This window comes from Crinia signifera, chromosome 6 (genome assembly GCF_055691185.1).
Source record: "Crinia signifera chromosome 6, ASM5569118v1, whole genome shotgun sequence".
In the NCBI taxonomy this organism is placed as follows: domain Eukaryota; kingdom Metazoa; phylum Chordata; class Amphibia; order Anura; family Myobatrachidae; genus Crinia; species Crinia signifera.
In genome coordinates, this window is record NC_139222.1 from 183,228,937 (window position 1) to 183,256,155 (window position 27,219).

General features: G+C 41.6%; 1 protein-coding gene across 3 annotated transcripts in view; it reads right to left on the minus strand.

Annotated features, from left to right (window-relative positions):
- Positions 1-27,219, minus strand: part of QTGAL (queuosine-tRNA galactosyltransferase) — a 369,929-nt gene that overhangs the window by 335,576 nt on the left and 7,134 nt on the right. For all 3 annotated transcript variants that reach the window (XM_083148363.1, XM_083148361.1, XM_083148364.1), the window contains exons 3-5: positions 26,616-26,732; positions 25,559-25,658; positions 1,612-1,676 (exon numbers count right to left, since the gene is read on the minus strand). In XM_083148363.1, the coding sequence (XP_083004489.1) occupies positions 1,612-1,676; positions 25,559-25,658; positions 26,616-26,732 (282 nt within the window). The remainder of the gene's footprint in view (positions 1-1,611; positions 1,677-25,558; positions 25,659-26,615; positions 26,733-27,219) is intronic.

Sequence of the window (27,219 nt, forward strand, 5' to 3'; positions counted from 1 at the left end):
CATCACAAGGGCTGGTCCTGGTTACACACTTGACCCTCTTTAAGCTCTAACAGAGAGACAAGGCTTCTGTTGAAAACTGGAAGCTGTCTAAATACAGGATAGATGTGGGTAAACACACTCAGATGCTGTGGATGTGTGATTAGTTTGCAACTTCTAGAGAGATAATGAGGAATTTGACAACATTCCATCTGCAAAGGTGCATTTTCCTGTCGGATTTCCCACCGGTACAGGGGGAGGGAGATATTTGTAATGTTTTTTTTTATTTCCTTTCACTTTATCATGCTTGGTGGACATTCAATCAGTGTAATTTACATCACCTCAGTCATGTATCCTGTGCTTGTTAAGACAAAAAAAAGCCTGTTTCTAATATAGAGTACTAAGAGCGTGTGCTTATGATTTTAATTTCCAGTGGTTATTACTATTTTTCTAAAATCCAAGTTGTGAGCCCATTCAAATAAGCATATTGCAACATTAGCAGTACATAGAATTAGTATTAAATCTGCCTATAAGAAATAGGTTCAATGGGGCAGATGTATTAAGCCTTAACAAGAGATAAATTCAAGGGTGATAAGGAGAGACAAATGTCCAGCCAATCAGCTCCTTACTGACTTTTTTCAAACACAGCCTGTAACATGGCAGTTGGCAGGTGATTGGCTGGACGTTTATCTCTCCTTATCACCCTTGCATTTATCTCTTGTTAAGGCTTAATACATCTGACCCATTAAGTCTAACGGGGGATGAATCAAGAATGTGTCCTATGCAGGATAACGGGTGAAGGTGCAGGAAAAGAAGAAGATAATACTTACCATAATAAGCTAAAGATGCACAGTCATAATGCTTGGTAGCATGTCTAAAACAATTAACTAGCCTCATGGTATGAGATGGTGATTTCCTGCCTTCGGATGAAAAATGTGTTCTACATACAATCCGCACAGAGTTTTATTTGTTACTTTCTGTCCCACTTCTCTACTTTTTAACCATATTATTTGTTGGTGCCATATTGTCGTGGAATAAAACACAGCTCTGCTGCTCTCTACATAAAATACAGTGGAATCTGTACCAGAGAGCAGTTGTGTGTACTATACTAAAGGTAACTAGAATAAACCACAATCCTGATTATATATGGACATAGAAAAGGACAGAAGTAACAATTTAGTAAAACTGCATACACCAATAATAAAATTTAACACAATGAATGTGACAACCCTTAAGGTGCCCATACACTTTTGCGACTTCTCTGAGGGGAGAAGTCGCATAAGATTTCCCTTGAACCGCCTGGAAGCTTCCCGGGCGGCAGGACTGCATACACCATATACACTGTATGCCATCTTTTTGCAAACAATGTATTGTATGATAACTCAGCCAAGCCTGCCTGACCCGACATATCTATAGTGCAGTTTGTGCGATCTCCGGCTCCGATCCAATGCACTGGGACCATGCATTGGACTGGATGTCAAACAAATTCGTTTTTGACCTTTTTCAACTGATTTCAGGTCCCGATCAGTTGGAATTGGATGAATAAGGCAAAAAAAAAACCTCACACAAGTGTATGGGCACCTTTTAGAACTCACATGATTTATCTGAAAACAAGCAGCTTAAAAATGTACTCACTGAATCCAAGAAACACAGGTAACGTCCGGAGCTCTGCCTAATGGCTTGGTTCTTTGCGTAGCCAACTAAAATGAGCAGGAAAAATCAGTAATTTATAGATGTCTTAGAAGATACTCACGTAAGACTAGCAATGATCCTGTCAGTTTACTATCATATCAGGTAACCAAGTCACATTCACATTTGGCTACAATTGCAAGCAAACAGTATAACTATGTGATCATGAATGAGAAAATAAAGACAATCTTTGTAGTATTATCTTTGTTTATAAGGCCCATAAAATCCCACTGCGCTGTACAGTAGCAATGTACACATCACACATAAGCCATAATGGAATAAGCAACAAAATACTAAACTCCGTTATAAAAAGGAAAGATAAACTAAATAGAATACAGAACATCCAATAATGGACATCTTGATGAGACAGAAGGAAAGAGACTCGCTCATCAGCGTTTACGACCCAATAGGGTGGGATGAAGCTGAACCAGGAGATACGACGCAGAGCAAGGGAGAGGCCATATGCAGACTGAAAAGGCGACAGAGGAATTACATGGAGTCATGGTAAGTTGCGCATGAGTAAGTGGTTCTTTATGTAAGATTTAGAACTTTGTAAAAGCGGGGAGAGTTTGATATATGCCAATAAACTGTCAAATAAGCAAGGCTGATAACTGCTTTAGGTATACACTGCAAAGCTGACAGCTTTACGAAGACACTGTTATTTAGTTTTCATTTTGGATATGTCCCACCCAAATCTAAATCTTACTGCATGCTACATCTGCCCCACATGCAGTGCAATATAGGTTTGCCAGGAATAGTTACTTAATGTTTATTTAGAAATATAGGTAGGTGGCGGATCAGCACTCACTTGTACCCAGTTGTTGTGATCCGGTACCCTCCGGTAAAGTCAATTTGTAGATCCATGATGACAGCAGCACTCAGAGACTGTTAAGGCCCCCATACATTAGTCCGACTTGTCCTAGGGACAAGTCGGACTTGATTTCCCCTGCAGCTCCCCGGGAGGGGGACACACGATTACGCACTTGATGTGGCAAATTTTGCATATAATAAATCTCATGGATTTATCATATGCAGTCCCCGGAGAGCTGCAGGGGGAGAGCCGGGTGGGGGACGCTAGGGAGCAGCAGGAAACAGCTGGGCAGGGTGAGCTGACAAATAGTCAGCTGGCCGAGGACACTGTTGATCCGGGCATGGGGAGAGGCTGGCAGGGGCAGTGTACACATAGGCAGCGGGCGGGGGGACGCCGGTGAACCGGCGAGAGGAACAGCTCACGTGCTGGGCAGGACCAGGCAGACGCAGCTTCAAGGAAGAAAAAAACCAATACAAAAAATGGGGAGCCAGTGATTAACTGAGAGCTCTCTCAGCCAATTGCGGATTGGCTGAGAGAGCTCTGTCAGCCAATCACTGCCTCCCCATTCGTTTGTATTGAAGCTGCGTCTGCCTGGTCCTCCTGCCCAGCAGTGAGCTGTTCCCCTCGCCGGTTCACCGGCGTCCCCCCTCCTGCTGTCTATAGTGTCAGCTCACCTTCCCCGGCGTCCCCCACCCGCTGACCCTGCCCGGAGACTGCACATAAGATTTAGGAAATCTTATGTGCAGCCGGTGCGACTGCCCGACTCCGATCCGATGCGCACGGGACCGCGCATCGGGTCGGATAGGGTGTCAAAACATGCGATTTGGGACGATTTCACAGCCCGATTCATCCGAATCGGGTGAAATCGGGCCCAAATCGCATAATGTATGGGGGCCTTAAGACTTTAAATATTTTTATCCATCAACAAAGGTGCATAAATAAACAACGTTTCGGGGTATATAATCCCCCTTTTTCAAGGTGCAGAAATGTGACAGCAAACATTAAGACTCTTACCTTTAAAGGGTCTTGATGTTTGGCGTCACACTTCTGCACCTTGAAAAAGGGTGATTATATACCCCGAAACCTTTGTTGATGGCTAAAAATATTTGAAATCTAACAGTCTCCGGGTACCACGGTCATCACGGATCTTAAAGGTGCCCACACACTAGAACGATTTTTTTTTTACCGATCGGATGATTGACTACCGATGGGCTGACCAAATTGTCTGATTTTACTGTAAATCGGCCGATCTTGATTGAATGCGCGCTCCCGTGGATCTTTTGCTAAATCTTCTGATCTTACATGCTGCATGAAAGATCAGAAGATTTAACAAAAGATCAATAGGAACGCACATTGGATCTTAAGATAAATCTTAGGTGAAGATGTGCGCTTGCCTGAAATCTTTTGTTCAGGACAAAAGGTTTCATTGTTAATTTATGCACACATCTTAAGATCGCAGATATTTCTAGTGTGTGGGCACATTTAGTATAATTATATATAAATGAGATTGGTCTAAGTGGCAGATTCAGTAAGCTCGCTCTGCATATTTCTAATTATTATGGTAGGAAAACCTTGCTTATTCTCCATGTGAATAGGTTAAAAAGAAAAATGTTTTCCTGTCCTGATATCCTATGTCAGCATGCAAGGATCCAGCAGGTCAATGGTTCCAAAACTTTTTTGAATCACGGCGCCCTAGAGCATCAAAATGTTTTCAAGGCACCCCTAGGCCAAATTTTCTTATTGAGAAATTTAGAAAAAAAAATATTAAATTAAGTACATTGTGTGTATATGTCAGTTATGTGGTGAGGGACAGGATTTGCTCCTGTTTGTCCACATATATTATGATTGGCAGCCACAAGCACTGGTTTTGCCTGGTACATTGACCATTTTTAATATGAATTGATCCTGGTCCACCAACCCAAGGCACCCCTGCAAGTGTCCTGAAGCACCCCAGGGAGCCTAGGCACACAGTTTGGGAACCACTGCCCTAGGTGTTTTGTTTTTCAATAGGAAAATCAACAATAAGGTTTCAAGACATAACGTCTTAAAACCTTATAACGGGGTTAATGATACTATAGAATAATAAGTGTGTGGGAAAACATGTCTTTATACTGTATACTAAACAGTGAGCAGGATCTAAGGTTAATACAAGAGATAAGAAAAGTGCAGACTTGGTAGAACAAAATGATTTATCTGGCAGCCAGTCCCATATTACTTGTCAATATTTACTCAAGATAGCCGGTTTGTCCAAAACCTATTAGGTGCTAGTGAAATAACTCCACAAAGTAAGATGGGCAGTCATTCCCAGAAAGATTTATCAGCAGGGAAGGTAGAGAACTCGTGGTAAGAATAGAGTCATCTCTTGTGAGTTGGCCACATCCACAAATGGCCAGAGTGTGATTAAACAACTATATTCAGAAACTATACAGTGATGAAAACATAGGTTTGTATTTTATTACTATCCATGGCAAAAAAAAAAAAAAGGTTTAAACAGTTCGAATAATAAAACTTAATGAGGATGTCAATAGACACAAATCAGAGAAAAAATATATATTAGTGAGGTGGCTGGTGAAATATAGCCTTGTAATTGTATGGTTCACTGAATCTGGAAATGCTATGGAAACATCCTGGAAACTTGTATATATTTATGTGGCAGCACTCTTATCCCAGGATACAAATGTTCATACACTAAATTTATATTTGAATGGTCGCCACCTATCTCTAATTTACAATTCTGCTCCTTACAAAATTGGCGAACTGAGCACTACCAGGGGTGTAACTCCAAGAGGCAATGGAGACACCAAGCCCTGAAGGGGCACCTGCTGCATAGTTAATTGGCTCCATCTCAGGAGCCCTGCTAACACCTGCATTAGTGGTCAGGGTGGCTCCCACATGATACTGCTCTGAAAAGCAATGGTGCTCCCGCCCTGCTGGACTGTGGACCCACCAATGAATGCGGATTCTACATGCAGACGGCTGAATTTCTTTTCTTGCGTCTGGCTGAGTGCGATAGCTATATCACTTTGATTTTTTATTTTTTTTTATATTCATTGTTTTATTTTCTTTTTTTTTATGGACTGTAAGCTTGCGAGCAGGGCCCTCTGACCTCTATGTCGGTTTGTTACTACCCAGTTTGCTTTATCACTGTATCACTGCAACAGAATTTCTGCGCTATATGAAAAAAAAAAACTTTGAATACATACATACATACATAATCGGGGAGGATGGCGACCAAACTTCACCTTGCTTCCAGGCGACTGTGATAAAACCCGTGTACTACAACTTGTTCTTCATGTAATTCTGAATCTCAAACCTTATGTTATGTATGACAAACTGCATAGGACACTTCTATTGTTCTGCATGAATGATGAAGTTCTCAGTTGCTAATTATAGTATGTATGATCAAATGTACAGTACTGGGGTCTATGGGGATTTAGCTCCTGCCTAAAGCACCTGGGAGCAATTCAATTGATTTGCACAACCAGCCCAGAGGCTGCACTTAGACATAGCAGAAAGCCACATAAAGCAGGGCAAGACGTAAGAAATTGTAGAGCACCCAGTACTTAGCATGGGAGAAGCTGCTTTGTACAACTAATCCCATGTACAAAGTTGCGAAAAAGCAACCACCAGAGAATTTAATGAATAAATTCCCTTCCACCACCAGTTCCTATATGTCATTATATATTGCATCAACTAGACAGTCCTGCCTGTGTTTGTATGCTTGTTAGTCTCATTATTTGGTCTTTTTTTATGTATGGCCAACTGCACTGTGGTCCTTATTCAGTTTCATGTTGTACTTTGAACATGTACCAGACCAATATTGCACATGTGCAGATGAAAGATGGCATATGATTGTCAGTGATTGACAGGTTGAGTCTGTTTGGGGGCATTCATCCTCTGTTTCTCAAAAAGCAGGTGCGTCACCAACATTTCAGGGGAGGAATGAGGCCAGGCTCTCAGAGATGAAGATTTCCTGGCCGCTTGGTAGCTCCTGTAGTGGCCAGCTTATGCAATCCCATGGCTCACGAACCAACCCAATCATGTTGGAGATGATCTGATATAGTGTCCTAGGAAGCAGCTTGAATCAGTAATGCATGCAGGAAGGATTACCATATTAGTGCTACTGCTTCTATATAATTAGCAGCAATAGCTTCTCCATCCACAACTAATTTAGACCTTGCTCTGGTAACTTCTGTGCAATGTTCATGGTCTGCTCTCATTTTGGATTTATGGACAACTGCACAGTATAAATCCTTTTGCATGTTACAGAGGGATGCAGTTGGAATCCCGGCGGTCTGAATCCCGACGCCGGAATCCCAACCACTGGAATCCCGGCACTTTGTCCCTCTGTGGGTGTCCACGACACCCATAGAGGGAGAATAAATTAGTGTGCCAAGGGTAGCAAGGCACCGGGCCCACTTTGTGGCCAGCGCAGCAAGTCCGCAAGGGGGGGGGGGGGCAATCCACATCCCCCCCGTTAGGATTTCAGTGGTCTGGATTCCGACCACCGGGATTTCAAACCAATCCCACACCAGATATTAAGCCAAAAAAAAAAAAAAAAAACAATAATACTCTATTAAGCACTGTAGAACCCTTGTAGCCCCATATAAATAAATCATAAATGTTAATATTAATGATAGTGAAGGATAAAAGTGATATAGAGGGTTACATCCCATTTGTCAAGGAAACGTTATCACTCAAAATAATGTACACTTGCATGTAGGGTATAAGTAGAGTGGCCAATCCCGGGATCCGGCCCCAACATTTCTGGGATTTCAAACCCAGGATTGGAGTATCCTGGCATTTCTAATGCTGGGCAACGTCTAAGGACCCATATTTTCCCGACCCAGCGTGCGGCCTGTACAGCGTGACTCACCACGTCACTCACTGTGTACGGCCAGGAGAGGTCGGGCGGCTAATGGGTTCCGTCCTGACTGTCACTCACTGTGACTTCCGTGACTGTGTGCGGCCGGGAGAGGTCGGGCAGGTCACGCTGTGCATACTGCAGTGCTGCACCTACGACGACTAAACAAGATGACCTTTTCCGACCGCACATGACACAATCATCTCCCTCTGGCGTCATACCCTCCACATGCCCCGCTCCACTAAAGTAAGACAATGTGGGGGGGACAGGGGCGGTTTTCTTTCACATGATCACTGGACTGCGCATTTTTCAATCTCAATTCGTGGAATTGAAAAAAATGCCTGGATTGGCATCCCTAGGTATAAGTGTGGGCACAGTGGGACATTCACTTTAAAATCACATTTGTAGTTTCACTTGCAAAAACCACTTTACTTGCATTAAAAAAAAAACTCATATCCTTTATTTGAAAGACAATGGAGTATGTATTATTTTGGTTATAAATTTACAAATGCTTTGTGCACTGTGAAGCAAGTAAAGAACTAGTGATAAACACAAGCTGCAAAAATATTTTACTGTAATTACTCACATGTTCCTGAGAAGACTAATTAATCCATTGTTTATTTGTTTTAATACCATATATTAGGTTTTGGCAGCAAATCTCAATCACTGAGAAAGGCCAGTGTTGATGACATCATTACATCTGGACTCTATTACTTTAGGGGTAGGGTCTGTAAGATTTCAATAACTATGAGGTTATTTTTAGACTGATGGCCATTATTAACACCTGAGGGCATGGACTGAGCTGTGATGGGAAACAGGATGCCCCAAGAGCTGTTTTTTTATTTTTTGCTGAGGATAACAGAGAGATAACGTACTTTGATAGTTTATGATTGTGCGTGCCTAGAGAAATATTCCCCCCCACGGATAAACCTACAGTATTTTCCCATGGACCAATTTCATCCTGCATTTTTCACCCCCATTTCCTTTGGTCACAAAGTAAAATAAATACAGTTTCTTAAAATATATTTGGCTACTTAACTGTGGAAAAAAGATTTAAAGAAAGTTTTAATAAATGTGTGCATTCTTCTATGAAAGTATATTTTTATTAGCTAAAGGGATCACTTCATAGAAAAAGGGTAACAGTTCAAATATATGATGTAGATGGGCTACAGTAAAAGAGTGAAATGCATGATGCATATGGAAACAAGACGTTTTATCATCCCAAACGTAGACCCTCCTACACACACACACATAGATGACTGCACATCATCCACAGTGATTTAGGTTACATGGCATAAAGCAATGCCATTTCCATTCCACAGGGAAATCTATATAAACACTATACAAAACACAGCTGCCAGGCTGTTAAACAACCAGACCCATTCTAGCCACATAACTCTTTTTCTCTATTCCCTTCACTGGCGAATCATTTTCAGGATTACCTTACGGAGTTTCAAAGCCCTACAAAGTACCTGAATCAGCTTCTGATCCCATACTGTCCCACCCGATAACTGCGATCTGTAGATGAAGGAGTTCTAGCATTACCTAGAATCTCCCATTGGGGGTATGGCTCATTGGGTCCACCCAACAAAGATCGACATACATTGGGTCAACCACTGAATGTTGACACCTTCAAAAGGTCGACAAGGCTTTATGTCGACATGGTCATAAAGTCAAAAGGTCAACATGGGTTTTTCACAGGGTTTTTGTCCCAAATGTCAACACAGTTGACATGGACACCGAAAAGGTGCACCGCTGCGCTCGGCACACTTTTATATTCTCCCTCCACGCCCTAGTGGATGGCTCCCAAAAAAACAACTTGAAAAATCAGTGTCAATCTTTCTCATGTTGACCTTCCCATTGTCGACCTAATGCATGTGTTGACCTTAAGACCCTGTTGACCTAAAGCCATGTCAACCTTTCTCATATCGCCCTAGTGACCGTAAACCAATTCATCTGGGGGTCGAGCTTTTAGCCATGCGGCTCTGACTATACAGCACTCCCTTCCCCGCACAGTTCCAGAGGTCACCACTCTAGAATCCTTCAAAAACAGACTCAAGGCTTTCCTGTTTACTCAAGCATTTCCTTAATTCCTTTAAGTATTGTTTATTAAAAGCTTTTCTGTACTTCTTTGTTCCTGTAGTTTATTACATTTATTCGGTTAAGCACCTTGAGTCCTATTGGAGAAAGAGCGCTACATAAATAAATGTAGTATTATTATTATTATATAAATACACTGCAAAAAATCAAATGCCCATTTGAAGTTTGGCAATGGTTTATGGTAGACACTAATAAGTCAATATGCAAAGTCAACAAGGAAAAAGTTTAGATGTTTTTCAGTTTATTTTGGTCAGTTTGCAGATTTCATCAAATTAGTGTACTGCATGCCCTAGTTCCGCTACCGCTGTGCTCGGCACACTTTATTATTTCCAATAGGAGTCCAAGTGGATGGTAAAGTATGAAAAGTCCCCCAAAAAGCCATGTGTCCACAATGGTCATGTCTACATTTTGTCTATGCCGACCTTGTTCACGTCGACATATTGGATGTGGACTGGATAACTTGAAGCTTATAGTCCAAATTTTGTGAATCACACAGCTTTTCAACTAGAAGGAAATAGAGCTCCAGAAGGAAACCAGGAGGCGACGACATACAAACTCAGCACAAATCGTAGCAATCAATCCCATGACTTTAATGCTGCGAAGAAACAAGGCTATGATTCTTTGCAATCTGATTGTTCATCAAATAACACAGGCTGCTTTACACTAAAGGCCCATATACACTAGGCTAGTAGATTATCTTTCCAATCTAGCTGGTTGGAATGAAAAAACAAAAATAGTCATTCAGACGAATTAGTAAAATCCATTTACTGTTTTTAACCATTTTCCAGCTTTTGGGAGCAAACGGTTCATTGTAATTTTTTTTCCAAAACTTTCCAGATTTTCATTTCAACCAGCCAGATTGGAAAAATGATCTTCTTGTGTGTATGGGCCTTACACAATACACACACACAAGACATTTGCCGGAAAAACATAATGTAGGACAATACAGAGGAAACAAACTGTGCTAAAATAGAAAACAAAATGTTATGCAAAAATAGACATAAATAGGCATAAAGTATAAAACAAACATTTAAAACACAAAATAAAAACAATCTCATTCAGAGGTCGCTGTAGTACTGTTAGTAGATCAGTCACATATAACAATTATTTGTGTTAGATGGAATCCATATAGCACTATTAGGTTGGTTAGTTAGTGCATGCAATAAGCTCCATTGGATGAAATAAATGGATGGGTTAGTGGATAATTGTCCAGATACAGATCTGATCAGTCAGCAAGATGTTATGATAAAAAGTTTGATAGTAAAATCCAGTATTATTTACCACTTATCCAACAGTAGTTGGGTAGTAGGAAAAAGTGGCCCCGCAGGGACAAGTTTTGATTTTACAAGCGTCTCCCAGCTTGGTGAGCACTCCACAGCCTCATCAGGGTCCGCCCAGGTGATGGTCGCTGCAGGAATGAATAACTGGTACCAGAAGTCAAATCTCTTTCTGCGTTTCTCTGCCGCTATGGATTAGCGGCTTCCTTAGAGAATGTCAGGCAGGATGCCATACTGCCCCGCTTTAAATAGGCTGGATAATTGCCATTTTGTGGACTTGGATGCGGCACTTCCACATACAAAGCCTCATTTTCTATCCTGTCTGTGTATCAAGCCTCCTTTCAGCCTGTATTACTCATTGGGTAATCCATCATGTGACCGGAGATCTGCCACGCGAGTGACGTGCCATTTCAAGGGCTTGGATGTGTCACTTCCACATACCAAGCCTCCTTTTTGATGTAGGACAGTTGTATGAAATTTGGAAGTTACTTGATTTTATGTAATCACTACAATACACGGTCGGGGTTTATTTACTGAACACCATATTTTCAAATGTGCCATTCTTGTAGGGTTATGGTATAGCCAATCAACGCTGTCGCCTATTTAGTTGAAGATAGTCAACCAGGTCTAGATCTACAGTAACGAAAGTTAGACGCAAGAGATTGATGGGAGCATGGTCAACATGAGTTTGTACCTTTTTTTGGGTGGCTATGTCGACATAGGTCAACGTGGACACTGTATAAGTGCACAGTGGCCCCTCTCATGGCATGCCACACTATTATAACCTAACGCTTGCATCTAACTTCTGTTACTGTCAATCTAGACGTGGTGGACTATCTTTAGCCATATAACTAGATGCATTTAACTAAGCGTGGTCGATCTAGACATCGTAGAGCCATCGACTGCGTACAAGGCATTAGCCAGTGAATGTAAAAAAAGCATAGTAATATATGCGAAACAAGCCTATTCCCATTTTGAATTCAGTGGTCCAAGCTGCTGATAACAAGGGCCTTAGGAAACCTGCTGTTTAGTAAAATATATCAGTTAACTTCAAACTAAATCATATTGGATAACATTATTATCATACAAATTATCAACACTTAACTGTATTAGACACATGGTCACCCACACACATGAATTCTTTAGAACTCCCGTAAACAATTGGACTGTTAGTCGAAATGCATATAGCCAGTTTCTGTGACACTGTAAATTCTCTTTAACTAGTGAAAATCTTGCAAAAACTCAGGGGAAAGGAGACAACTGGAAAAACAATACAAATTACAACTCATGCTTTTCTAGAAAAAGTGAACAAAAATTTTGAATAACTCTAAATATTTCAAATTACAGTTAAGAAATCATCAAAATGTTTTATACACAAAAATACATATCACCGATTAAAAAAAAAAGACATTAAATAATTGGCTTTATTATATCTAATGTTTACTCTTAATTTTCTCTATTACATAACCCTTTACACTGAGGGGATCATAGTACAAATAAACAACATACTGTATCAGGATATTAAGTAGAAGTAAGGAGAGTGTAAATGATAAGTTAGCCTTTAATAGTGCCACAAGGGTTCCACAGCACCTAACAAAGTATATAAACAAATGAGCAAAACAAGAAAATGGTAACTTATAGTACAAGACAATACACTATAAGTACGTGGAATATAAACATTGCCCTATAAGCCATCATAAAATGGAAACAAACATCAGGGTGGCTGAAAGAGAGCTAGGTGCCGATGTACAGAGTATGGAGTAGGAGATGGTTTGTTTAAAAGAAAGAAATGCATTGCTCCAACCAGCTGTACCAAAAAATATGCCTACCTCTGCATAGCATGGAAATCCACAGAGGTACTCAATACTGGACACTGTATATTGTCCTAAGGACAAGTCAGACCCAATTCTCCTTTGAGCCACCCAGCAGCTCTCTGGGAGGCTCACATATGATTTGGCACTTGATGTGCCATTTTTTGCATGCGATTTTTCACATGTAAAACCCGGGAGTTGCAGCAGACGGTGAGGAGAAGCAGGGCGAGCAGTGGGTGCTGGTGCTGCAGCGGGTGGGTTGCGGGTACTGAGCGCTAGCAGGTGTTCAACAGGACGGGCAGCGGTGGGTATTAGAATTTTTAAATAATGTTTCAAATGACACAAGCACCCACTAAAAAAAAAAAGTGGTTACTGTATTTTCAAGGTAAAGGAAACATACTGTAAAACAGCGACACAGACCTTTTTGTGCATGGGACACTTCAGGCACAGAGATTCTGAAACGGATATAGCCGGGCTTGTGAAGGGTTAAGTAGCTTTATAGTAATACATATTTCCAAAAACACATTTCTTCCCTCTTGTGACATTTCACATGATTCAAATGTTTAAGGTACGAAGCCACAAATCAGATCACATGAAGAGAAAATTGTCATGGTGTGATCCCTCTGCCTGCAGGGTGTGTCACAATCACACTAAAACAGAGGTTACAGCAATGGACTGATGCAGTACATTGGTAACATAAACTGATAGAGTGTGACGACTTGACTTAAGGGCATAAAAGACAAGTAGTATGCACATATATATGGAAAGGTTTCTGAATCCTACCATAAAAAGATGATATTTAAAGAAGTTGGTGGTCATTATAACATTATTTCCTTTGCACTGCAAGCTTACTATTGGCAAATGTAACATGCAAGTCACTTGGTCATATTCTTTCCTTTCTTTGAACTAAGGGGTGTCCATTACTTTCTAGCCATCTTTCTCCCTTTAAAATGCTTTGGAGCTCTTCCCAGATTTCCATTACTATGATTGTCCTGGATATGACAGATGTCTGTTTGCCAACGTCATTGAGAAGGCAACTTACGAAAATCACCATAGAAGTACAAGCAGGGTTTTGTATTTGCACTCCCCCAGTAAAGGAGACTTTAGGGGGGAATTCAACTGCTGGCAAAGGATGCAAATGACCGTTTCTTTGTCAACAAAATGCTGGTAATGCCAGATTCTCACAGAAGTACAGTACTCATTACCCTATGGGTTCAGGCTGCCACACAGAGTGGCTATTGTCATGTAGATTCAACCGGGCTAAGGGATTCACCAGAAATTGAATTTCCCCCTTCGTGCTTGGGGAAATAAATAAAGCAATGGTTTTCCAAACTGTGCGCCGTTGTACCCTGGGGTGCCTTGGGACACTTTCAGGGGGTGCATCAGGTTGGTGGTCCATGAACAATGCAAATTATTTATGGTCAATAGGATAGGCAAAAGCAGTGCTTTTGGCTGCCAAATAAAAAAATAAAAATCTTAAAAATAAACTTATCTTAGGGCTGCAGTGAAAACAATTCTGGGTACTTGTTTCCTAGCACGGCCACAATTGCGGGCATCGGGTGTCATTTTTAGTGGTATACGACGCGACCGACGCGATGCCCCCGATTTTCCCATTGAAATGCATTGAAAACAGTCAAAATCGGGTCGGTCGCGTCGTATGCGGCTAAAAAAGGCTTAAATGGTCCAGACGCGATGCCCGCGATTTCCCCACAGGGAACAATGTTAAATGCCTCAATTTAGCCGCGATGCCCCCGATTTCCCATAGGAAACAATGTTAAATGGGTCAATTTACCCAAATCATCATAGGGAACAATGGTAAATGGCCCAGAAACCCCCCAAAACACCCCTGAACAGTGAAATGTCCCCCCAAAAGTATTTTACGCCACCCCACGATCAACGTGAACCCGAAGCGTGGCGAGCGCAGCGGTACGCGTCCTCCGACCTTTTCATACCCCCACTATCCACGTCGGCGTGGAGTTGAGAATAGAATAGTGTGGCGAGCGCAGCGAGCCACCGAGCCCGAAGCGTGGCGAGCGCAGCGAGCTCCGCGAGGGGACGCGGATACCTTCACAGGTAAACGCTTCCCTTCGCGGGCTTCACAGGTATCCGCGTCCGCTCGCCACGCTTCGGGCTCGGTGGCTCGCTGCGCTCGCCACACTATTCTATTCTCAACTCCAAGCCGACGTGGATAGTGGGGGTATGAAAAGGTCGGAGGACGCGTACCGCCACCACGCTTCGGGTTCACGTTGATCGTGGGGTGGCGTAAAATACTTTTGGGGGGACATTTCACTGTTCAGGGGTGTTTTGGGGGGTTTCTGGGCCATTTACCATTGTTCCCTATGATGATTTGGGTAAATTGACCCATTCAACATTGTTTCCTATGGGAAATCGGGGGCATCGCGGCTAAATTGAGGCATTTAACATTGTTCCCTATGGGGAAATCGCGGGCATCGCGTCGCGGCCATCGCACCCGATTTTTTAGTGCATGCGATGGCCGCGATGCCCCCGATTTTTCCTCACAATGCCCACGATCATGATCTTTGTGGCCGTGCTAGGAAACAAGTACCCAATTCTGATACTCTAGGGCAGTGGTTCTCAATCTTGGTACCCCCAACAGTTCAGGTTTTCCAAGTTACTCGGCAGGTGCACATGTGTACTCCTAATTTACTGACACTAAATATTTTACTTGCGATTCTGTGTAGAGACCTGGAAACCATGAACTGTTGCGGGTACTTGAGGACCAAGGTTGAGAACCACTGCTCTAGGGTGCCATAATTCGAAAAAAAATTCTTTGTGAACCACTGACAAAAGTGACTTAGTATAAGGATGAAATATGTAGCTGCTGGGGAACAAAATGATAGTACTGAATCTGTGGCCTACCCCAAATGTACTATGCAGTGTAAAAATTGATTTGTTTTGCAACATGCAAGTAAATTTTGCACCCAAAATATAAGATAAGATAAGGCACCTTATTTTTTTACCAAAAACCAGTGGCCATATTATAAGGCAAACCAGCTTAATTGTGTAAATATTTAGTAAGCCAATCATGTGGCAGCAGATAAATGCATAAAAGCATACAGACATGGTAAATAGGTTCATTTGTTTTTCCATACCTAATGCCAGAATGAGGAATAAATGTGACCTAAATTACTTTTGATCTAAGAATGGTTGCTAGTGTTGGAATGGTGTCAGTGGAGGTTATTCTGATCGGTGCGGCCAAACGTGCGTACGTTCGCAATTAACGTACGCTAGCCGCACGCGGCCGTTGGGGTTAAGTCCACCCACAACTCTGCCGCATACGTACGGGCATAAACAACTTAGAAGGGGAGTGGCGTACTAATGAGCATACGCCAACGTACACGGACGGGCCAGCCCTTACACTCCGACAACTGGCGTACAACTGAGCGTACGCCGCCGTTTACGGACGTCTCTCGTCCGTCTTCCCACCGCCTTCTTGCGGCTATCTGAGCGTACGCCAGCTTGCACGGACGGGTCCCTATTGTTTTCAATAGAAAAGTCAGCTTATGTCACCGCTCGTGAGAGTGAGCGTACGTCCGTGTACGCTGACATACCCTTCATATATATGGACCTGCAAATGTTGCCTTTCAACTATAATTATGAAAATTAATTAATTGATTGAATAAATTAATGTGCAAAATAGTGGCCATGGGATTAAAACATTGCTGAAACATCCTTTGTAGGTGTTAGATGTGGTTTATGTTATTGTATCATAAATACAAAACCTATGTTTGTATTAGAGTGAACACGTCGACACATGTCGACTTGTGTCGATTGAGTGTGCTACTGTGTAAAGTCTATGAAAGCACGTAGTGAATGTGTATAACTGTTTAACAAATACCTACCTTAGCATATATATAAGCAGGTCTTCAAAAGATTCTTACCTTAAATTAAACAAACCTTTAAATGTCGAGAAGTATAGAAAGATAAGCTTCCAATGTGTTTGAGTGCTGTGTGTGGCTTGCAGGTAGTGAAATCATGGTTTGGACTTAATAGACTGCAGCATTGCTTATTACATTCAGGTGTATGTGTTTGAGTAGGAATCAGCGTTAATTAGCAAACTCAGGCGCACGCTGGCATGCGGTATCTGTAGGGGTGGTTTGAGATGGCGGTTGGCGGCCGCCTGTTTTGTGTCCGAAATGAACGGTGCTTTAGTCGATCGTGCGGTAGTAGCACCGCTCATTTTTGGTGCACACCCCCGTGTACGCCCATATTTACGCCCATTTTCCCTCATTATTTCGGCCGCTCCCCTCATCACGCCCCTATGCCGCCCCCAATGCCCGTACACTCGCGTACAGGTTTTTTCGCACGTAGAGACCCGTCCGTAAGCGTTGTGGAGTGTTCGCGCCTGCGCATTAGCGAATGTACGCATGCGCAGATCATTAAAAACCCCGGGACGTGCGCGTACGGCCCGGCCGCTCCAACCAGAATAAGGCCCAGTGTCTTAAAAACTATTGATATGCAGGGATTTTCACACAACCATCTCTAGATCTTACAGAGAATGTTGCCCAAAGTAAAAAGGCATCCAGTGAATGTCAGCTCTGTGGGTGAACATGCCTCGGTAATGAGAGAGGTCAGATGAGAATGGCAGCAAGTTTCCGCAAATTAACATGCATTACAGTAGTATGTATAATAGCATCTCTGGACACAAAGCACCACAAATTTTTAGAGGGGGGGTCCAATTTTAACTCCCTGTTTAGTGGATTCAGTTAGCGGGGACTAGATTGCATCAAATCGCAGGCTGTTGTAGCATATCTCGTGTGAGTTGAACTATAAGGTGTGCCCAAATGAAAAGGAGACTTTTGCTGTAGCAGCGTTGTATCTAATTGCAGTGGGTTAAGGTGTATGACGATAGATGTTGTGGCGTTTTTCCAGTTGCGCATGTGTAGTGAATGGCTTCGCTTCGATTTCCTCATTCCTGGAAACTTGTTTTGCACCATCAGATGCATGATGGATTCCTCCAGATTAGCGCAAAGAGCAGTTTTCCCATTTCTATGCACAGAAGGTCCTGAAACATCCTCCATACAGCCCCGATATCTCCCCATGTGACTCGCATAATTTCCATAAAAAAAAATCACTGAAAGGTCAACGGTTCACCTGTGACAAGGAGGTGCAGGACGCCATGGAAGACTGGATCCGTCAGCAACCCTGTAGCTTCTACACTGAAGCTTTCCTCTCCCTTCGATTCGCTGGAATCAGTGCATCAATGTCAATTATGTGTAGTTGTAATGTCACACACAAACTGAAATTAAATATACTTTGATTAAAATATTCTTTACATACAACTGTAGTCTTGTTTTCATTTGGGCACACCTTATAGATGCGATCTAGTACAAAACACACCTAGCACATATCGCACCATGTATCTGCACCATAACTGTTTGAAGTTTGTATCTTCTCCCTGTGCTTGCATTGGCCACCTCCAGGTGCTTCGGTTTCCTCCCACCCTCCAAAAATACTTTTGTCAGTAGCAAATTAACCTACAAGTGTATATGAAAAGGAACATAGACGGTAAGCTCTATTGGGCATGTACTGATGTGAATGACTAAAATATTCTTTGTAAAGTACTAAAAAAAGTCTGTGTATTATATAACCAACCATTATTAATAGGTTGGTCTTGTTGGATTGGTGTTTTCTTTTTTCAACTACAAAATAATTAACTACGGACCAAGCACAAAATGTAAACTAAAATGCAATATTTATTTAAAAAAAAAAAAGATTAAAATCCATAAAAGTTCTGAAATGACAAAATGGCATTATTATATTTTTCCACATTTACAGAACAGGACTAACCCGGACTTCCAGGGTCCTGGGGGGCAGCAAAAAAAATGGGGGGGCGGCCACTTCTGTATTAGCATAGGACACATTGGGGCAGATGTATTAAGCCTGGTGAAGAGATAAACTGGAGATAAAGTGGAAGGAGATAACGCACCAGCCAATCAGATCCCAACTGTCATATTTCAAACACAGCTGATTGGCTGGTGCATTAACTCTTCCAAGTTATCTCCACTTTATCTCCAGTTTATCTCTTCTCCAGGCTTAATACATCTGCCCCATTGAACCTTTAATCTGGCCTTGCGGACTTCCAACCATCCATCCAGTATATTGATATCCTAACTGACAAGGGGAGAAAGCCTTTGGCCCCACCATAGTAGTGCACTTATAGTCATGGGTTAGAAACATATACATAGAAACACAGAACTTGATGACAGATAAGAAAGTTGTCCCATATATTCTTCCCTAAACACATGTAAATATGTCCTGACACTAGTGTTACTTTTTGTCAGGAGCCAATCAACCTACCACATTATTTTTTGGGATTGTTGGAGGAAACCCAGAGAAATTGGGAGGAAAACAAAAGCACTGGGAGAATATACAAATGCCACATAGTTATGGACATGGTGGGAACAGAAGCCATGACCTCAGTGCTCTGAGGCAGCATTGCTTACATCATCCATACTGCATCAGTTCTAGCTGGTGGGAAATGTAGAAAAACCTTTTTTTCACACCCACAATTTGATTCAACAGTTGTGGGATAAAGGTGATGCGTAACGTGGCATGGGACTAAAGAAATAGCCAACAGGTTGGGTATGAAATTACAGCTGTTCATGATTTCATCGGACACTGGTAAGTATTTTACCCTATGGCTACCCCTATGGGACCCTTCCCGAATCCTAACCTTGACTCTCCCTTTCCCTCCCTACAGCCTAACCCGAACGTCCACCTAATGCCCATCTCTAACCCCAGTTCTTACGGTCAAGGTCGGTCTAGATTTTGTCCATCGGATTCACAAGTCATCTCCTGTCTACATCCCAGTCACATGTGATTGACTACAGATGGATAAAAGTAAGTTTTCCCTATGAAGCTAAATGTATATAAATGTGCATGCAATAAGTGTCTGTGTGCCACCAAAACACTGCCATCTGTTGGCAGCAAGTGAAACTACATCTTTCTCTCTCTCTCACATTGACTACTTTACCAGCTTTCGAAGAATTTGCTTCGAGCGGGCTTACTAGTAAAACTATAAAGCTGAAGTGAACTGCAAAGTGCATTATAGGCCATTTAAAACCTGTGAATAACTTTACAGAATAACAAAGCTAATCTGTGCTTCTTTGTCCAATTCTAAAGTTGTTATTTAACAAATATTAGCAGAGGCCCCCTGCCCTAAGCCTGACCTATACATATTTCCAAGAAAGGTGCACACATATTTAACAAATTAATTAGGGAAAATATGAGATCCAGTATTGCTATTGTTTTCAATTCTCTTGGCATTTTCTGAATATTATCTCCAAGAAACTGATATAAAGTATTCTGGACTGGTTTTACGTTTCAGATTTACAGTTCTTGGCATCCATGTAATATCTCTACAAGGCAGCCAAATACATCATTTTTTTATACATCTTTCCCTTGCAATGTTGGCCAGACAGAAAATTATAGTCCTAGAGAATGTTGTAGCTTTATTCTAAATTATATTCACTCATCATATTTTGTCTTGGAACTAATGAGGAATAGCAGTAGTGACCCTGGGTCATCACATAATTATAAAGCTTGGTCTTCTAGAAAAAAACTTAGATAAAAGAACAAGGGCGGCTTGACTTTCTCAAAACAATTTAATTATTTTAAGAATGATTAAAATCATGTGACGCTGCATGAACATTTGAGATTTGCTATATTCGTAGGAATTTATTTTGAGAAGGTTTGTTCATCAGCCCTTTGCTTTGGAGTAGGATAGTAGAAATCAGAATCTTACTGACTATATGAGTACATTTTATAAAATAACTTTTTTTTTGGTGTTAAGGAGATATGTGTTTGTATCACAAAATATTACAGCCAAACAAAGTAACATGGCAAAGGTACAAATTAAAATGTTACTTTGATAACATTTAAGTAACTTGGCAAATGGCCTAAAATATTTACATTTCTACTAACAGTCAAAAAACCTACTAAAGGGTTAATTGGCTCCTGTCAAATATGGGCCAAGTGTGTGTTTTTGTATGGCAGTTAATATCAATTGTAAGCTCCAATTGGGAAGAGACCAGTGTGAGACATCCTTTGCAAAGCTGTGTGATCTGCTTCTGGTACATAAATAAAAGATAATGATTTGAGGATCTGTCTCATCTTTAATTTATACCAGCCTTCTTGGACAAAGTAGGCAATGTGTTATCATGGCTTGGTACTTACAAATCAGTAAACTTTTTCCAAGATTCATAAGTTCATCTTCTTCCAAACAACTCAGGTGGTCTCTAGGAAGGGATTAATACCCCTTTTCCACTAGCCTAAATATCCCGGGATTTTGCACGGGAGCGCGCAAAACCTGGGATTTTAGGCAGGTGGAAACGCTCCCTGTAGAAATAACCCAGGTCGTGAGACCCGGCAATTTCTACCCAGGTAGCGACCAGGGTTGAACACGGGTTCAAACTGGGTCACTGTGTAGTGTAAACGGGAAACCGGGGTCAATGCGACCCGGGTCCTGTTCACTACAGTGCAAAAGCCGGCAATGGGAGATGCTTTCATCTCCCAGTGCCTCGACCCCACCTCCCGATGACGTCACCTGCCCGGCATTATGCCGGGTGGGGACTTTAGTGTGAATGGGTTTGCAAGCCGAGTCGCACCCAGGTTGTAGCCAGGTACAAAGTCCCGGGTGCAACCCGGCTTGCAGAGGGAAAAGGGCTATTACAGTCAAAAACTAGTAATAACCCCAACATACCAGTTTATCTTCACTTACCATATCAAATACTCTCAAAATTACCAGAAAAAGAGAACGTTCCTGTGAAACTCGACAGTCTATCTTATAGTCATCTACCACATTAACAATGTATTTATTAATGTTATCTTCATTGAAAAAAAACTGTGCTTTTCTTTCAAAAACAAGGACATTTCTAAGCGACCACAAACTTTTCAACAGTAGTGTATGCCTCTGAAACGTTGAAACCAAGAGTCATCAGCTCAAACTCTTCTTACCTGCCAAGGCTGTCTTTAGCTGGCATTAACCCCTGGCAAATATTTCTCTAGCTACAGATAAAACTTTTTGACAACTTACCAACAATGTCACCAGCTACAGAAACAACCCATATCAAGAATCACTGACCTACCAACTCTGCATATTACCAATCCAGTTATAAAAGCACTCAGGAAAAAAATAAAATCTGAATTTGCACTTAAGATTGTTTCTAACACCAGCCCCGCCATCCCCTGCCAGGGGGTGCGCGCGCACGAGACGCTCGCACGCCCCCTGGCAACGGAGCCTGCCTCCGGGCCCCGCCGCACCGAGCGTCCCCCTAACCCTCCCCATCTTCCTGAAGCGGAGATGGGCATGGAGACGCAGCGTCCCCAAGAGACTGGGACGCGCGTGCGTGTGAGACGCTTTGTCCGTCGGCGCTCGGCAGTGGGGAGGGTCTGTCGAGCCCCGGTAAAGGATGGCAGGGGCTATGTGTGTGTGTGTGTGATATATATTTATATCTATCACACACACACGTACACATACACACACACACACACACACTCTATAACATACAGATAGACAGTATGTTAATACAGAATGCTGAGCCCATAGAAATGTTACTCCAATTTTCAGCAAACTTTCAGATTCTCTTACAATATTTAAACCATAAATCTCAAGCACGCGGCCGAGCAGGCCGGACAATAATGCCAAACAAACAAAAAAACATAACAAAATCTGACATGCTTTCAAAACACACAAAAAAGTTGCTCCTAAGTTACCATCACTGCAATAATATTTGTATTAGCAACAAACTAATTTCCTTTTTACCACATCTGGCAGCTCCTGGCTGGAGTGTGCACAACAGCTGTATCTGACATACTAGTTCTAAATTCAGATCATTTCTGTCATTTAAAAACTATGGAATATGTGTGTATCAGACTTGCAGGGGTGATATATTCATCTCAATATTGGTTTGCGGGAGCATAAGCGGCTTGTGTATTTGTGCCAAGGGATTTGCATTCATTGTGGATCTCCGAAATGAAGGGAAATTGGTTGCTATGGTTATAGGCCTAGAAATGTGAGTTCCATCTGATATTAAACATTCCACACCACTGGAATGAGGGAGTGACTCCATATTTTACAGAGCAACTCCTTTACACATATTTTTATTTCAAATAAACATAAATCCACATTTGGTAGGCTGAGTTACCAAAAAAGAATGTAGGGATCTGCTATTAAGCAAAGCTAACATTGCACACGCAGGCACGACCCAGAGCATATGGAAAGCATCAGAAGTTGTGTGAGGGCTGCAATATAATAATCAATAGGATGATCACTAAAGTCAAATTAAAAGGGGTGGCTTCCTCCAGATGACTTTAATTGCTTGTAGATGGACTTGTGCAACATTTTAAAAATGGATTTCTTCAGCTTTATGGTCTGTGCAATTCAGTCATGTATTTATAACACTATATTTCTGTACTATACCAGGGTGTAATGGAAATAAAAAGTTCTCTCTCATAATATAAAGGAAGCTAGAATCAAACATATTAGATCTAATCTGGGTGCACAACGGAAAACATTAAAAATGATTTAGCAGAGTCGGAGTGACAAAATGAGAATGTAATCCAGTGTGTACACACTATGTTGTAAACCATGCGCGTCCGCAGAATGGCCCACGACTGCCCCCATCATTTGTCACACTAGATGTCGGTGGGTACACATGGTCCAGTGTGTATCCAGCTTAAGTACTACAATCAGATTTCTGTACAGTGGTAAGATAATTATTTCAATGTCAATAGCTTTTAACTAAGCTACATAACACATGCTAGCTGTATTATTTTTTATTAACAGTAAATGGGCAATTTTTTGTTTTTATAGCAAAAGTTGCCTATGTCAGCCTCAGGAGGGAATTAGGTGAGATCTGGCCACAACAAACCAATAGGGAAGCAACTGCCATTGTACAACGGTGTTCCAAAAAGCTGTGAAAGTTTAAAATAATGAATTTAAAAAAGTGGAGCTTACAGTTTAGTACAGATCAAGAGACAAAAGTACTAGAGATGGGCAAAGTGACTCACTAAAGAGAGCAGGGATTACGCGAGTGCTCAGTGAAAAGATTTGGTTCTTTTTGGGCGACTCACTGGCTCACTTTGGGAAAATCCCTGCTTATTTACGGTTTGAGTGATTTTATTTACATTTCAATTGATTCTAGTAATGTAAAGTGACTTTCATACATTAATCTCAGAACAGTCAGCAGAACACCGATAAGATCCCATATGCCTCCAGCCGGACCGACTTGTCCGATAGTGAGTAGCAGCATGAAATCCTCTGCTGGGACCTGTGGTGCTTTCAGATTGTTCTGCAGCAGCCCTGCCCCTGTTGTGATGCAGCACTTAGCAGCTCCGCCTCGAATGCAATACTCTCTGGACTGAGTTAGTACAGCTCAGCTGCCACAGGTGGCAGTGCTGAGCACAGATATGGCGTGGATTGCACTCTGTGTACTGACTGACTGTAGTTCAGCTCCGCAGTTAAGGTGGCCATACAGCTACAGATCGATTATGACAGTTTTGGGCAGTTTTCCAGCTTTTCAAAGCAAATGGTCAACTGTCATTTGCTCTTATCCATTACCAGGTTTTTAGTTCCAACCAGCCCAATCTGACAATCGATCTGTAGATGTATGGCCAGCTTTACTCTAAGCTACCATGTGTGCCATTGCTGTGCTCAGGCAAATGCGGCATTGTATGAAAACTAAACTGAAATAATAGAATGACCATTCACCTTTTTGGGAACAATGACTCACTCTCTCTTTTAAGTGAGCCATTCAAAATAATTACCTTGCTCATGAACGACCCATCTCTAAAAAGTACAGTTGTGAAGGGCCATGAGCTTCGATCTCTATTTACCATCTACTGCTGGCCATATATCAGACCAGCTTTCTTCCAACTTATCTGTCTCTACCACCTTGTCTGTCCAACTTAATATTGCCCCATACACCTAACCAACTTTTTCATCAGACCAGTCAGCCAGTCAATTTCTCTCCAACTTGTGATTTCACAGAAGGTGGTGAACAGTGTCTGCCTACTTCTATTTTTTTGTTTTTTTATTTGATCAACTGCAATATTGTCTGGTCAGTCATGCTGAAGTGCCAATTGGACGATATTGCATGTGGTGCAATGTAATGAGGAATCATTCTAACCTTCATGACATCATTCTGATGTGTATCGTGGTAACAATATTTCAGCCAACACATTCAGGTTCGATTTTTCCCAACTAGTTGGACCAACAGTTTTGGTCTGATTTGTTTAGCATGTGGGATTATAGTTGAATTATATTTGGAGTTCTATTTCACATGGGATTTAGCTATGCATAACCAATCAGATACTATCTATTATATTCTAGAAGATGCTAAATAAAGAAGTAGTGGATTCTGATTGCTTGCCCATCTTAGTAAATGTCTCCCTATGACAACACTAAAAATACATAGTATGTATGGTGATTCAATTGTTTCCCCCATGGCTGTCCAGTGGGTTCAAAAAGAAATGTGTGAAAATGTCATGTACCGGGACCCTAACAAGGATTTAAAACTATTTTAGCATGACAAGCGTAATAAATTACTGGTTGCCTGTTGGGTGTTCATTAATTACAGTGGTGCCTAAAACACTTAATTGCCACAAGGAATGCTAGATATAGCTACAATTAATGTTCTGCCATATTGTTTCATTTGGCATCCAAAACAGAACACCTCGTCTTATTTCTATTCTCCTATAATTCTTACTAATACAAATTCGATATTCTTACAATGTATATATGTTTAAAAAGAGAATAAACTGTAAAATATATATATATTCTATTTAATAAAAGACTAACAATGCTCCTCACCTCTATTGGGGGAATTCAAGTTCTAGTGCGGCACTAATCACTAGATGGCACCTGACAGAGCAATTGAAGTGCTACACCGCTGTTATGTTGTGCCATCATTTTGACAGGCTGGTAAGTAATATGTACTGTATGTCAAGCTTATAGAAAACTTAAAGAGCTAGGTCTAGAAAATACATGGTAATATTGGTCAGTTACCTCCATGAGGCTGGGGAGACTTGTGACCTCCCATGATTACTTGGATACCTCCTTCCTCAAACTTTGACTTCCATCGCTGTACAACACGATTAGAACCATCCTGCACAGTGCACAAAGAGAAGCACATTTAAGGCAAAGTGATCACTCTGTGAGTCTTCAGTTGTGGTAAAACCAAATTTCCAGACAAACCCAAGTACTATGCCTCTGTTTAAAGTCTGATCATACAAAGGCTGTCTATCTGCTATAATGAAAAATCAATGACATGAATAAATGCACATCACGTGTTTTAACCACACTTATTGTTGCAGTGATCTGCGTCCCACAGTGCATAAAAACAACACTGCGAGGTCGCCGCTCTATGCAATTCTATGAGCCTTGGGAGCAAATTAGATGAACTCACATAGCGACAGGATCGCGCCAATCCCCACGGGAGTCGCATGTGGTGATTGGCGCAGCAAAGATAAGCTTGGCTACCTCTGTATGCATCTAGTCTCATCTTGCTATATAAAATAAGAGCTTTCTGATCGATGCTAGGACTTGTAGTTCTACTACAGCAAAAAAAAAAGAGATGCAAGTGTAATAACCCAGATTCCTTTACAATAAATGTTAGATCGCATTGCACTAAATGATTCTATCGTAAGGATTTATCTCCCTGCAGAAGCAGAGACATGGGCCCCGAAAGGAGCCCATCCCTGCAAACTGCTATGATGATGAAGGGGGGGGGGGGGAGCGAACGTCTATTGAAATACATCACAACCAGATATGTTGGTAATTACAAACAGAAAATCGCTTTGCACTTGACTGCCCCCTTTTATTGTAGGCTATGTGTTGTAGTTGTGTCACTGAGGTAACCAGTATGTGCTTAGTTATGTCATATTTAGTATTGAATGAATGGGCTGCATTTGCTTCAATATTGGCTGGGTAAACAAAGTGTCCATCTCAACATTGTGTACTTAATTGTGGTTGTGTCATCTCAGAAATATATAATACCACAAGTTTTTGACCTAGCTTAAATTATGAATGTACCATAAAACTAAACAAAAAAGAAAATAGTTACCGTGCTACCATCATTGTAGATGGACACCTCTAGCAAACCCTCAAAGTCTTGTTGGAAAACAGAGTTCAAACATTCATCCAGCCAGGCCTCAGCATTATATGTAGGAATGATAACAGACTGAAAATAAAACAGAATACTTCTTACATACAGCAGAGAGGTAAAGTCACCTGAGAGATCATATTGAGGGGCAAATTCAATTATTCAGGGATTGTGGCAGGCAGCGTCCCTGTCAGTATCAGCATCGTGTTCCAGCCCGTTCGAGACTAGCCGGAGCTTATTTAGTTAGCATAGTCAGTCAGCCGTCCCTGTCAGTATCAGCGTCATGTTCCCGCCCGTTCGTGGCTAGCCGGAGCATACGTAGTTAGCGTAGTCAGTGTTACGCAGCTAGCGTAGTCAAATACTTAATTGAATATTTGAATAACCCCCATAGTGGGAATCAAACCCAATAAGTCTGTACTGCAAGACACTACATCCAATCTTCAGTACAGAAAAAAGAAGAGGGTATTTACCAAAGGTAAAGAGTAGGCACCAGAAATGGGGTGTAATGCTAAGCAGCTCACACAGAAGGAAGGTCAATTCCCACAAATAGGTATAGAAAAAAAAA